Source organism: Colletotrichum gloeosporioides (genome assembly GCF_011800055.1).
Source record: "Colletotrichum gloeosporioides strain Lc1 chromosome Unknown consensus_48, whole genome shotgun sequence".
Taxonomy (NCBI): Eukaryota; Fungi; Ascomycota; class Sordariomycetes; order Glomerellales; family Glomerellaceae; genus Colletotrichum; species Colletotrichum gloeosporioides.
The window spans coordinates 764,895-779,216 of record NW_025544693.1 but is presented as its reverse complement, the minus strand read 5'-3'; the positions used below and the strand labels follow the sequence as shown (position 1 = coordinate 779,216).

Genomic DNA, 14,322 nt, shown 5'->3' with positions numbered 1-14,322 from the left:
GCTCGCCGCCGTTGCGAATCGTGAACCTGCCCATCTCCTCACCATGCCCGAAACTTTTCGCACTGCGGAACATCTCCGTTGGTGATGTCCTTGATGAATTCGGCATCCGGGTCGAAGAGCATAACGTGGAAATGCTCTACCGCATGCACGGACTTGAGACTCCTCCAGTTCTTGAACCAGATGACCTGACAAAGTGATTAGCCATCCGAGACTCACCCAGGCCAAATAACAAAGCACTCACCGAATCAGGCTTCGTCCTCGACCGGAAGGTCTTGTCCACGTAGGCCTCAATCTCACCCCTCGCCACCTCGGTCAAATCACCCGTCGCCAGATCCTCTTCCAGCTCGAACTTGGTCCAGACAACGAGGTGCACAATCCGTTCGTCAATGCCATACGGCCAATCATTCACCAGAATTTTCAGATCCTCGTCGACCTCAAACGGCTTCCCCTTGGACACCGACGGCTCCTCCCAACTCAGACGACGCCTCAGCACAAAGTTCATGACGCTGCCGTGTTCTTGGATCAGCTGGTGTATGAAGAGCCGGTACCGCCGCAGCTCCGAGGGCACCCGCTGGAACAGGTCCAGCCGGTTCGTGGCGACGAAGCGCCGCACGGTCTCCCACGACTGCGGGACGTACTCGGCGTCCGGCGTGCTGAGGATCCCCACGTCCTTGGCGGAGAGGTTGCGGAGGCCCTCCGGGCACTCTTCGGTCCGGTGCTCCGGCGGCACATTGACCTGCCAGTACGGCAGGGCCGGCGACTTGTAGAGGCTACCCATTTCTCGTTCGCTACTGGTTCGCGGGTGTTGCGGAGAGAGAGGCTCAATTGGGTCGGGGCTAGTGTGCAGACGAGGTGGAGTTGACAAGGTAGAGAGGGATTTGGTGTGTTCTCGAGCATAAAAGAGATCCCGAGTTAAGAAGGGGGACCAATAGGTTGGTGTCCTCCTTGTTGCAGGGTGATCCACGGTTGTCAAAGAATGGAAGAGACGGCGAATGAAGGTCTCACACCCAGTATTAGTCGGTGGGACCTGATCAGGTCTTTGTTCAAGGCTTAATATATCATCCAGTCTCCCCCACGTCGGCGAATCCGTACGAAAACTTACAAGTTAGAACAGGGCCTCTTCTCAACACAACGACGCATGAGATTGTAAATGTTGCGGCGCGGAAACCGGCAGACCCCCCAGGTCATGCAATATTACCCGCCTTCGCAGGTCCGGGACAGGGACCCGTCATGCAGTGTCGCGCTTCCTCGTTCCTTTTCCCGTCCCTCACCGCTAGTCGGCGCCGATTGACATGGACTGCAAGCCAGGTAGGCCAAAAGGCCAGCCTCCACCCGGAGACGGTCGGTCGCAATCCGGCTGGTGCACGGCTGGCAGCAGTCGCTAACCTTCCTGGACATCATTGCCGTGACAGTCGTATTCGCATCACACCTCACGCGTCGACATCACATACAGCCTACATGGCCCGAAAAGAAATTTCGTCAAGAGCATGAACACGCAGTGCTGCCTATTAAAATGCTATCAAATTCATACTGCTACTGCCTCGGGCATGCAGGTGTGCCGCCTTTTGGGGGAACGGTTTTATTTCTATTATCCCATCGCGTTTTCAGAATGTCATCCAAGATGCTTACCACGCATCGTGACCTCTGCTGTGAAATGCTCAAAATACACAAACCCGCCAGAGCCATTTAGTGCTCAAGCAGACGCAAGCTGCCCTGGACGACCACGTTCTCGAGGATGGATCCGGGGGGGATGTCGATGGTGCTGCCCTCTGTCGCGACGATGATGACAGTGCCCTTGAGCGTCACGCCGCGGCCGAGGTTGACGGCACCGGTGATGGTCAGGTGGTCCAGCTCAATGATCTTGGGGATGGACGGGATGTGCTTGGCGAAGTCAGAGACCTTCTTGAAGTCGCTGCCCAGCTTGATGAGAGGGGCGTCGCCAAAGCGGCTGGAGCTCATCTGGAGCTGCCCGTGCTTGACGGTGTAGAGGTCAGACTTGACGAGCATCAGGTCGGAGGAGGTCTTGACGGGCAAGAAGCGGCGACGGGGAACGTTGACACCGTGCGCGTTCTTAAAGTGACGGATGGCAGCTCCGACGGCGGTCTCCAGCTGGATGATGGAGATGTCGGACTCGCCCTTCTTGTCGCCGGGGATGGTCTTTCCGTTGGGGATGATCTCCATCTCAAGCTCGTCGTTCTCCACGACGCGCTTGATGGCCTTCAGGTTGAGCCAGATGTTGTTGGTGTTGAAGTACTTGAACTTCTTGATAGACTTGAACTCGTTGACGTGCTCCTTGGGGACCTGGGCGATCTCAAGGAGACGGACAGAGCCCTCGTAGTCGATGATGGTACCACCCTTGACGTCGGCCTTGGTCTTGTTGGTCAACTCCATGATGTACTCGGCCTCGGTCTCGACCATGTGCTGGAGGACGCGGAGGTCGACGACGGCACCCAGGTTGTCGACGTTGGAAAGGAAGACAATCTCGATGCCACGCTCGATGAGCTTGTCGAGAATGCCGGAGTTGTACAAAGACTCGAAAACGTCACCGTGACCGGGGGGGTACCAGTCGCTGATGGCGGAGTCGTACGTCTTGGGGACGGGGAGGAGCGAGTCCTTGAGGATTCTGGGGTATCTTGATTGGTTGAAGGTGAGGATGTCGACGTTGTGGCCCTCGTACTTCTTGATGATGGCAGCAGTGTCGTCGTTGGTGTTGAACGAATTCATGAGGATGAAGGGAACGTTGACGCCGTAGGTGCGGTTGAGGTACTCGATCTGGCGGACGGACAGGTCCAGGAAGGACATGCCGTCACGAACCTCAATGACGGACTTGGGGCCAACGCAACCCATGGAGGTACCGAGACCACCGTTGAGCTTGAGGACGGCAAGCTTGTTGAGGAACTGAACGGACTCGGAGTTGGCGAGGTCCTCGTAGTCAACAACCTGGCCCTGAGCGGGGGGAGCAATGCGGTCCCAGTCACTGTATATCGTTCGTTAGCCTGAGCTCGATATTTGTCCTCCTTTTCCACTGTAGACCTACACGGCGTTGCCCTTGGCCTTGTCGTTCAAGTAGCGACGGAAGAGAGCGAAGAAGTTGTCCATCTCGGTCTCGAAGAGCTGCGGCAGGGGTCAGAATTGGGCGGTTTTTGCACACGCGCTTGGATTGTTAGTACTGACCTTCTTCTGCTCGGGGTCGGTGACCGTCTCGGAGAGGGTGGTGAGAGCATTGCGCATCTGGGCAGCGGCGACGCTGGTGGAAGTGTTCTCGAAAGCCTTGGAGGAATATCGTCAGTCTTCCATTTGCACGTAGGTTTTGGGTGTAATTGCGGCCCCTGTTGGGTGGGGCACCATGAAGCTGTCGTCAAGTGATCTGCGGCGGGGCCAGTGTGCGATTACGGCCAGCTTGTTGTTTTCCCCTGAGAGACGCCACGAAGTCTGTTGCAAGCCGACCCAAACGCGTTTTGCTTCGTCCTTCGGATTGCTAGAATCCATCAGACAGCAAAGCCGCGCTGTGCTGCTTGGTTCGCTGTACCACTGGCTTGAAAGACCTTTGCAAGATGCACGGCTCATACTAGAGACAGGCGGACCAGAGGCACAGAAGTGATTGGCAATGGCGCGAGCAGAGTGACACAAAGCAGCCAGTAGCTACTCGTGCTCACATTGCACAATTCGTTTCAGGGCGTCCTCGTGGGAGAAGCAGAGTCCCATCGTTACACTTCAATTGGCACCGCCCGGGGCCGCGTAACAAGGTGGGAGAAACAGAGAGCAGTGTATACCATGTGAGACCTCGTCTTGCCGTGGTGGCGGGAGGTGAACTCGGCGTCATCAGCCTTGCCCTGGCCTCCAAGAGGAGACTTCAGGTGAGTAGGCAGGGCGCTCTTGATCGCTTGAGCCATTGCGGGCGAGTGTTTGGGTGTTTCGCGGTGAATGAGGTTGGACTGGGGGGAAAGAGTGTCAGTAAACGCGACCGGGCTGTGAAAGAGCTCGAGAAGAAGATTCTGGCGGGCTCTCGGGGGGTGTAGAAGGCAGAATATTGTAGAAGGAGGGGGGAAACAGGATGAGAAATCGCAGACGGCGGGGTAGAGCCTACGGCGACAGGGAACTGGCCGTGGGATAGATGGGGAGAAAAAGTGCTGGGACTGGGAGCTCAAAGGTATCTGTGTAGCCTGACGTAATTCTCAAGCTTCTCCATGTGACGAGGAGCAAGAATTTCGGTAGAGGCACAATCGAGCAGGTCCAGTGAAGCTTGGGGAAGGCGGGGGGAGGTGATATGGCGGAGGAAGGGGGCAAAGTGAGGTGCTTCTCGCCATGGGACGAACGCGAGAGTAACCTTGGCTTTCGGTTGGAGGAGACGAGTAGATCAGCGGTGACAACAGTGACGGCGGTTGTACATGTCGCAGCAGCAGCCAGCCAGCAGACGAAGACGGACCCAACTTAGGTACTTACAGTAGCAACGACGGCAATGGCAACGACAACAAACAAAGAGCGAGTGTGGATGGTTGAATTGGATGCAGAGAGAGGAAAAAAGGAGAAATCCCAAGGGCCAGAGATGGACGAGGTGGACGGGGATTTCCCTTTATGTAGCGGTGATATCACTGTGGGAACCCAATTCGCATTTGCCAATTTTCATTTTATCTCGTTCCCCCCGGGAGCCAGGAGTCTGGAGGGGACGGGACACGCGCTGCACATTCTCATCCATTCACCCACCCACCGCAGCTTCGGGGAGGGGACCTGGAGGGGGAGGGGAGCCCTCGGAGCCAGGAGCCCAAGGGGAGCCGGACAAGAATTGGGGGGGAGGGGCCGCTGTGTTCCATGCAGGACGCTGGACCTCCACCACCTGCACCAGCACCTGAACAGCTGGCCTGGGCTGGCCTGGTCCTGGTGTCTGGGCTGCCACCTCCATCAACGGAACTCTACGAGAGGACAGCTTCGTGCTGTCATATTGCATTATGATTTTGCACCAAAATGTCCACCTCTTCGTATTCATCGTCTCCATTTTCATGCGAGAATAAAGAGCACCTACCGTTCGACTCGACTGCTCGACCGACTACCGGGCCTAGGTAACTGGAGCTAAAGGAGAGGGGGAGAAGAAGAAGAAAAGAAAAAAAAGGTACCTGACGCATGCCCTTGAGCCCATTCCAGTCCATCTTGTTGCAACCCTCCGTTGAGCTGGCCTGGGCTGGCCACCGCCTTCTCGACGACCCCTGTGGCGTTCCAGACTAGCGACGCCCAATGGAGGGAAGGCGGCGGCGGCAGCAGCAGCAGCTTACGCGGGAAGGAGAAAAAAAAAACAATGATAACGATGATGACGGCGGCGAAAGCAAGAAAAGTCCCGAGATACGACCCGGAAGCTGATGTTTATCTACGAATGTCTACGAACATTGAATTCAACCACCGATCACCAGCTGGCCCTGAGCCCAGCCCAGTGCGTGGTCGAAAAGATGCAGATCCTGAAGGATGCGGATGTTTGCCGCACGTCAAAAGTGTCATGTCACCTCTCAACTCAACTTGGACCGCAGAACGACCTCCCCTGCTCAATGCGGCAAGGGCAGCTTCAACTCGGGGCGAGACATTCGGATGCCATGCCATGCCATGCAAAAAAGTCTAAGCACATTTCTGTGTCTCGACCACGACATGAAGCTTCCTCGAACCTCTCTCCAGCAACCAACAACAACATCATGCAGGGACAGCTCTCTGATCCCCCCCTCCCCGACGCATCGCGGCTGCGGGAGCCGTCCAAGACCTTTAGACAAACAACCGCTCACTAGGCACCACCGAACAGCCATGCGTACAGTACACTAAAAAAGGTACCAATCTCCATCGTCTGCGGAGCCGGGCAGTCTTCACGCTACATTGACTCTCCGCTAAGCTGATCATGATTGGGATCCTGAAGTACCACAACCCCCACCACCCACCATCCCCGCCGCCTGTGAGATGAGCTGTCGAACAGAACACTCGCCGCAGAATGAACATTTAGCCTGGTACCCAGTCTCTCACCTACTTTACCTCTGAGCACTTACGACTCTATTCGACTTCACCGCGCCTTTGCGCGTGCCCCCCGACCTTCCAGATCCACTCGCCCGGAGTGCACCGCCATTTCACATCTGCAAGCAGCAAACCGTCCGGACATCTATGCTTTCGGTGCGCCTTCGTCGCACCTGAAAGAAGGTTGGCTGCGTTGACCGCCCGCCCGTACGTCGGACTCGCCAACGACAACACGCCCATCGCCCATAAAATCTCGCCACCACCCTGAACTTTCCGACTTCGCTAAATTGATCGCGTGAAAAAAGGCTCAACCAGCGGCTGAAACTGCGTGTGCAATCTTGCCGTCTTCTCAACGCCATGAGATGGCTGCAACCACCACCTCTGCTAACACCATCGAGATCGGCGGCAACGAGTTGTCTTCCAATGGCAATGGCCTGCCCAGATCCCACCGGGCCTCTTCGGAATGTTTCCCGAACGCTCGCGCTTCGCGATCCCCGATATACGGGACAACGTGACAGGTAACAGGTTTCTTGTAAGTTACCGCTGTGAACCGCCGCCCCCTGAGTACCGGCATCTGCGCCCCGGGCGGGCCAATTCCCACTTGGTCTCGTTTGGGTCGGCTCCCAGCCAGGAGAGTCGACGGGTCCCCGGTGAAATCCATCCCGTCTGGTCCCGTCTGGTCGGGAGTTTGATTACATATTGCTGCGTGGTGGGGGAACTTTGGGGCCTTTGGAGCCAGTCCAAGGCAAGGAATACAACCTCTGCAGCTCCAGCTTCGAACACGATCGTTCCATCTGGCTCGGCTCGAAGGCCAGGGGAACAAGGTAGCACCGGGCTTCGCCGGCCAGCACCGGGCTTGGATCACCTCCGATCTTGGTTTTTGCCCACCAGTTCAGCCCCGGGAGCCAAGCCCACCGCCGTCCGTCCAACGCAAACGCTATTCGTACCGGTGCGACCACCACCACGCTGGACCCCTGCCGCCGCCCGTCCAGAAGTGTTCCATAGTGTAATTTGCTCTTTCGACGCCATTGTCAATAATGGCCGTCTCTCCTGGTCTCCCCAACGGGCCTCGACTTGTCTGTCCACCTGCTGAACCCTCGAATGGGGCAACTGGCAATCTGCTTCAGGTCGACCTCAATTTTCCCGGTGCAGGGGTGGGCAAAGGAAACGAAACACAATTGGCGAAATGTCATCGAAAGCCCCCCCTGGAAAAGCAACGAAAATAGTTTATGCTGCACCTGAACCCCCAAATTCGCACCTCTTAAGGTGACCTATGCAGTATGGTTGTCAACAGACCACCATCAAATGAGGCTCCCTCATGCGTCCCACGTGGGGGCAGCCCAGCCGTCCTGCTTCGAGCTTGTGTACACACGGCCAAGGGACCGCCCTTGTGGTTGGGCTGAAGTTCCAGGGTCTAGACGAAGATGAATGGGGTAATTGTTTTTGTTTTTTTTTTGCTTATCGTATATTTCTCGCTGTTTCGCTAGGCTGCTTCGTGGCTCAATCGTCAAAAAACATGCATGTATCCGTACCATAACGCCGAATAGCCATCCACCACCGGCCGACGCCCTCTCAGTTCGGCCTCCCAGGGGTATAATCACACTCGAGCTGCAGCCTTGCCCGACGCAGCCAGTCTCATTTCTTCTTCTGCAGCTTTTCCTTCTCCATATTCTCCGAGCACACGGGGCAGAACCATGTCCCATTAGGCTCGCTCTTAAGGCCGACGCATGACCAGTGGAACCACTCATAAGGGCAATCCTCATTGTCGCACGCCACCATGTCGCCAAAGCTGACATTTTGACACGTGCAGTACTTTTTGTCGTCGCCGGCCTCGTCATCTTCGGCGTCGAGCATGCTGTCGTCCCCGTCCCCGTCTTTGCCGTCACGCGCTGGTGTACCGCTTGCCCGGTCTGCCCTGCTACGGTCGCCGTCATCGCCACTACCACTCTCGGCATCCGACAACTCGCTGTCTGCTGTCGACGCCGGAGAGTTGCGGCTCCCTGCCTTCTTCACGCGGGACAACGACGACTTGTTGCCATTGGCAATGCTGCCCTTTTTGCGGTTTGCGGCGCCAGGTGTTCCTTTCCTGATGCCAGACACGCTGGCAGCCTTGGTTGATGACGACCGCGGCCCGGCGCTACCAGCCCGCACAGCACCGCCGGGGCCCGGGTTCGTGGCTCCTTTCGGAGTGCCCGGGCCGAGCGAGGAATGCCTCGCCAGCCCGCTCGAGGTCGCCGGCAAGCTGCCCAGTCCGGAGTTGGACCGCGGGCCCCTCTTAGGCGCGCCGCTTCCTGGCCCTGCCGAGCTTTCTCTTGCCTGGCGGTTCATTATCATGCTGGCGGCAGCCGGTGTCGCGGGTGCTGAGGAGGCATGTTGCTGCGATATTGTGTTGCGAACCTGCGGGTTGCCGACTCGCACGGTAGCGGGGCTCGACGAGTTGACAATCGGGTTCAACGGGGTCGCGGTAATGGCGCCGGCAAGGTGGCTCGCCGGGTTGACGGCCCGGGTGGACGGAGCTGAATGGTTTGCCGCGCTTGGGCGTAGCAGCGACGGACACTCGTCTGGATCGGTGAACCCAGGCTCGCTTCGGTCGTAGAGCATCTTGATGTGCTGGTCCAGGTTCCGCAGATGCTTGTCCATGATGAGCTGCAACTTCTGGGTCAGGGCGATCTTCTCGGTGGCCAGCTGGTCGGCGCGCATATAGTTCTCGCGCATCTGTGTCCTCATGCCGTCCTCGCGAGGGTTCGTCTCGTGGCTCCCGTTCGCCTTGATCCATTTCTGTATCTTCCCATCGCGGTCCTCGATCAACTTGACGCAGTCGCCGTACTGCCGGTCCTTGTCGGCGATTTCATCTTGCAAGAACCGGATCTCTTCGGGGAGGTTCTGGACGCGGTTGATCCAATCGTCGAGGATGATGGCCGGGTCGAGAGCCTCGGCTGCCGGCATCCTCTTGACGAAGTCGATGGACAGGTCGTCTCTAGGCATCTTGAGTCAACGATGCGCTCTAAGTATGCAGAAGCTGACGTAGGCAACAGAGCGAGGCAACAAAACGGCGGAGGCGGCGATGATGTGCTTAGACAAGGGCGCAGGGAAGGGCGGCGGCAGGTGGTGGGATGAGCGCGCAGTGGAGGTGCTCGCCAAGCGAGGCAGCGGCGAGTATTAGGACGGCCGGAAGCAGGCAATGTGGAGGGCAACGACTGAAGGAAGGTAAAGAGTGGTGAGACCGTCGTGACCCAAGGCCATCAGAAGAAGGAAGAAAGGAGATAAGATAGATAGGCAGGGCAGGTGCGGAGTAGAAGTAGAGCAAAGGCCCAACAGTAAGGTAGGCAAGTGGGAATAGTGGCACGCAGTATGCCGGTGATGGCGCGGCAGCAGATCGGGGACCGTCGTGTGGGCTGACCGGCGGAGGTTCAGGGCCACAGTCGACGAACCACAAACTACGGGCCGCGATCACGATGTGCGTGATCTCAGTATACCGCAGTTGAAGACAGTGTGAAGGGAGGGACGATAGCAAGAATCGCGCTGCCAGGAGCGTCGACGACAACGGAGTGCTTAATGACTGGCTTGGCTCACCTGGTTGAGGTTGGACCGACGGGCAGTCGACGGAGGCTCCAGACCAAATCCAGATCACACGCAAGGCAAGGCAAGGCAGAGGCAAGGCGGAGCGAGGCGAGTCGCGGCGACGGTCGGGCCCTGCCTGTGATCCCGGAATGTTTTTATTAAATAATACGTCCCTGCCGGGAAAGCGACGTGAATTTTTTTTCGACGCGCGAGGGTGGGGTTGGAAGAGGCTGGAATCACGTTTGTGGTTCCAGTTGCGGGTGTGTGGTGCGGTGCGGTGCGGTGGCAGCTCTGGGTTTCTGTGAGGGAAATCGGCAGGTGCGTGTCGCGTTGGGTTTGGTGGCGGGCAAGTTTGCGAACTCGTTCCTCCAGTCCAGGGCATTGAGCCAGTAAGCTGAGACGGGACGAGACTGGCGGAGACGGGAGTTTTAGCCTCCGACTGCCACACCTTTGGGCTTTGGCACGGAGCCTGTGGACATGTTCCATTGGGCAATGCATGTTTTAAGCGGGTCGGCGGTGCCTTTGAAGGCACGTACCTCATCAAGTGGGCAAGAGCCTGCATCCTATTTTTGCTGAGTCGTCTTCCTATGCAAATACTGCGTACACACAGCAGGCTGCGTACTCTACTTCTAGGTACTGTCATGTGGCATGCAAAAATCATGAGAGGAAAACTCTGGACAGGCTCCAAAGGTGCATGCATCTTTTGCACCTCGGGCATCCGGAAGGAACCAGAAACCTCAAGTTTGAGCCACACCGAGGCTGGTGCCCAAAAGCAGCTAGCCACTCTGGGTAGAGTGTCTTCAACCACGCCACACCAGCTTGGTGCCCTGGGCTCGAGCTGCCTTAGTGGCCAGTAGCGGCTCCGTCCCAGACGCCTGTCATATCTCATCCAATGGAACCTTCACTCATCGAGCCTTTCGACGAAATCTCCCATTCGCATCGCAAAACAACAACGACACCACGGAATGATAGTCTAGCTTTTTCAACACACGCGTTTTCTCCAAGAATCACGCACGTCTCAGACAAGATCTTACCCGGATCTCCCACGCGCAACCTTGCCACATTGTCAATTTGTCAGTCTTGAACATTGCAAAGCATCACAGCCAGCACCAGGGCCCAATCTCGGGAGCCTCGGCGGTACAGCCGTCACCTTCGCCTTCATCATGGACGCAAACGCCTACAGATTTCGTGCACCGAAGCCTAATTATCTTCCCCATCGGGCCGACAAAGACGACATTGTCGAGGAGTACACACCTCTGGGCAAGGCTAGCGAGCTCGATGAAGCCAGGTATCTTAACAAATGCAAGCGCACCGCTCTCGAATCGGGCATCACCCGCCCCAAAGGATACACCGTCTCCTTCCACTGCAACCCCGAGATGGAGAAGCATCACTTTGGGCAGACCCATCCCATGAAGCCCTGGCGCCTCACCCTATCAAAAAGTCTCATCTACTCCTACGGCATGTCCTTCGCCATGGACAACTACATTGCCCGCGCCGCCACTTATGAAGAGCTTAACGATTTCCACTCCGACGACTATCTGGACTTTCTGGGCACCGTCCTTCCTGAGCCTGTCCCGCGGGATGTTGATAACGCCAACCCCGATCTCAAGTTCAACCTCGGCGGCTCCGACTGTCCCCTCTTCGAGGGTCTATACGACTACTGCTCCATGTCAGCAGGCGGCTCCCTCGATGCCGCGCGAAAGATTTGCGCCCAGCAGTCTGACATTGCCGTGTCCTGGGGAGGCGGTCTTCACCATGCAAAGAAAGCCGAGGCGTCTGGCTTCTGTTACATCAATGACATCGTCCTTGCCATCCTGCAGCTGCTACGCTGCTATCCCCGCGTTCTCTATATTGACATTGACGTTCACCACGGAGACGGCGTCGAGGAGGCTTTCTACTCCACCGACCGTGTCATGACGGTCTCGTTTCACAAATACGACCCTCTCAACTTCTTCCCCGGCACCGGCGGTCTGGATGACAACGGGCCGAAGAATGAGCACAACCCAGGTGCCCACCATGCCATCAATGTGCCCCTCAACGATGGAATCACAGATGAGCAGTACAAGTGGCTCTTTGAGAATGTTATCGGTCAATGCATGGAAAAGTTCCGACCAAGCGCTATCGCCCTGCAATGCGGTGCCGACTCTCTCGCCGGTGATCGTCTGGGTCGCTTCAACCTGCAGGTGCAAGGACACGGCGCCTGCGTCGAGTTCTGCAAAAAGTTCAACGTACCCATGATCCTCTTTGGAGGTGGCGGATACACGCCAAGAAACGTGGCTCGCGCGTGGGCCTTTGAGACGAGTATCGCCATCAACTGCCAGGACAAGATCGATCCCATCATTCCGACGCACGCTCCTTGGAGAGAGCAGTTCAGATATGAGGAGCTTTTCCCGACCCTCGAGCAAATCTTGGGCGAGCCGCGCGCGAACCGCAACCCGCAAAAGCGACTGAACGACCTCGTTCAGCATGTGACGGAGCAGCTGAGGTTTGTCCAGGCAGCTCCGAGCGTGCAGTATCAGGTTATCCCGCCCGATCTGGGCGGTCTTAGGGAAGACGTCGAGGAAAAGCTCAAGGAGGAAAGGGAGGCCGAGAACGACAGCATCAGAAAAGCACGCGAAGAGGCCGTTGGTTCAGCCATGGAGTATTAAACAACCACAGGCAGGGCTATGCTTGAGGTCATTGGAACTTCGCGTAGCCCATGACGGCGTTGGGGGCGTTTCATGATACCGTAAAGAGTTGTCTCTCGCAACGAAATATACCATTCTGTTCGAAATGACCGTCTTTTTCTTTTTGCCTCTCTAGCCCAACCACATCCATTTGTGGGCTTTGCGACACCGAAAATCTCCAACAACACGTGCAATACCTGCGGAGAGCGATTCCACATCGACTGCATAAGGCGCGGTGTTGAGCAATAATTGTGCTTCGGAATTCGATTTATTACGTTACGGCCAACGCAAGGGGTGTGAGCACTTTTGCGGTGTAACGTGCCAAAAGCCGGCGTCTCATTCGATCTTATTTGGCTGCCTAGAGCGACGCATCCACCGCCGAACACGATCGGAAAACAAGTCCAGCTGCCGCCCCATCTCCAGCCAAAGTTGAACGCGGAGACGCAGGAATTGCCCAATCACACCGCACCTCTCAATGAGCACTTAAGCTTAATCCCAGCTCCGTCATGCGATGGGCCTGCAACGGGGCACCGATATTGAGTTGGACAGGAGAAATTTTGTTCGGGACGGATCCTGGTCGTAGCCCATTTCTTACTCCCCCGGATACGATGACCTACATGCGGCTTAGTCCATGCTTGGAGTGACATCGCCGCACCCTCGAGCCGCACGGCATGCCCGCCCTCATGGCACATATCAGATGGCACATTGGCAAGAAAAGCATGGCTGTATGCTGACGAGCCTGTTGCTTTACCTTTGAGCGGTCGCATTGAGAGACATTTGAGTATCCCGCCCGGCCAAGGACCCAAGACTGTGACGGCGAAGGATTCTGTGGCGCGGTCTGACCAGAATCGTCAACTCGTTTATTGTCTCAGGGGGCATGTTACTCTTCTGCCTGATTTGACCCATCCACTCCAATTGCATATATTAACTGACGGCACATCCCAACTCCCAACATTGGCCGGTACGCCAAATTATCAGTCTTATTCCCTCCACGACAAGATGGTTCTCTCCAGACTCTCCCTCCTGGCTCTGGCGCCGGCCGGTATCCTCGGCCTCGCCACGCCGTCAGCCGGTCTCAGTCGCCGCGCAGTTGACTGGAGCAAGTGGAAGCCCGGCGTGTCGTTCCAGATCATCCTCCACGAACCCATCAAGCACGACAGCACCGCCGACATCGTGCCCGCCAACGCCGATGTATGGGATATTGACCTGCAGCATGCCGATACCTACCGGGACATGATTCCCACTCTCAAGGTGAACACTCTTCCCTTCGAGCTCACCCCAAAGGGAACATATTGACTAATCATAATCGCAGGCTGCCGGGAAGATTGTCATCTGCTATTTCAACGGCGGTGCAGTCCAGGACTGGGACAACGATATCGCCGAGTTTCCGGACGAAGCTATCCAGAAGCCCCTCGAGGGTTACCTGGATGAGAGGTACCTCGACATTAGGAACAGCAAGGTCGTCGACGTGATGAAGGCGCGTCTCGACTTGGCCGCAAGCCTCGGTTGCGACGGTGTCGATCCCGACAACATTGATGCTTGGGCTCAGGTAAGCACTGAAATGTTGCCCATGTGGAGAGAGCACCATATCTAACCAGACATAAAAAAGGACGACGAGGACCCCACAGGTTTCAACCTCAAGGCTTCCGACTACACCTCGTACCTCAAGGCTCTGGCATCCCACGCCCACTCCCTCACCACGCAGGAAGGCCGAGCCCTCATGATTGGCCAAAAGAACGCCCCCGAAATCGCCCCGGACCTGGTTTCCACCGTCGACTTTGCCGTCCTCGAGACGTGCCTGGGCACCCGCACCTCTGACGAGGTCGAGCCTTTCTGCTCCGAGTTCCAGCCCGTCATCGCCGCCGGCCATCCCGTGTTTCAGATCGAGTACCCGCTCAGCGTCAGGAACGGTGTCTCCATCAGCCAGGTCGACTATAATTACTTCTGCGTCAACAAGAACGGCAACGAAGGGTTCAGCGAGGTTATCAAGCACGCAAGCGAGCAGGTTGACGGCTGGGGACAGTTTTGCGGCTTGGGCACGACGGGTGGTCGTTTCGAGACACCCACTTTTGATGGATAGGATGGAACAGCATCAATGGCTGAGGCGGACCAA

The 14,322-nt window shown here is 56.8% G+C and overlaps 4 protein-coding genes across 4 annotated transcripts; 1 reads left to right on the top strand and 3 right to left on the bottom strand.

The window, feature by feature from the left end:
- Positions 1 to 38: 38 nt before the first annotated feature.
- Positions 39 to 778, bottom strand: GCG54_00004193 (uncharacterized protein; the record flags this gene model as incomplete). Its single annotated transcript, XM_045404247.1, has 2 exons — positions 39 to 185; positions 242 to 778. The coding sequence occupies 2 exons, from the start codon at positions 776 to 778 to the stop codon at positions 39 to 41; spliced, it is 684 nt and encodes a 227-aa protein (XP_045264082.1).
- A 908-nt stretch (positions 779 to 1,686) lies between these two features.
- GCG54_00004192 (putative UTP--glucose-1-phosphate uridylyltransferase) lies at positions 1,687 to 3,893 on the bottom strand (the record flags this gene model as incomplete). The annotated part of the gene is made up of 4 exons (XM_045404246.1): positions 1,687 to 2,977; positions 3,038 to 3,114; positions 3,175 to 3,270; positions 3,774 to 3,893. The coding sequence occupies 4 exons, from the start codon at positions 3,891 to 3,893 to the stop codon at positions 1,687 to 1,689; spliced, it is 1,584 nt and encodes a 527-aa protein (XP_045264081.1).
- A 3,724-nt stretch (positions 3,894 to 7,617) lies between these two features.
- GCG54_00004191 (Inhibitor of growth protein 3) lies at positions 7,618 to 8,967 on the bottom strand (the record flags this gene model as incomplete). Its single annotated transcript, XM_045404245.1, has 1 exon — positions 7,618 to 8,967. The coding sequence occupies one exon, from the start codon at positions 8,965 to 8,967 to the stop codon at positions 7,618 to 7,620; it is 1,350 nt and encodes a 449-aa protein (XP_045264080.1).
- A 1,739-nt stretch (positions 8,968 to 10,706) lies between these two features.
- Positions 10,707 to 14,289, top strand: GCG54_00004190 (Histone deacetylase phd1; the record flags this gene model as incomplete). The annotated part of the gene is made up of 4 exons (XM_045404244.1): positions 10,707 to 12,184; positions 13,223 to 13,460; positions 13,522 to 13,758; positions 13,819 to 14,289. 4 exons carry the CDS (start codon positions 10,707 to 10,709, stop codon positions 14,287 to 14,289), a joined length of 2,424 nt encoding a protein of 807 aa, XP_045264079.1.
- Positions 14,290 to 14,322: the final 33 nt, after the last annotated feature.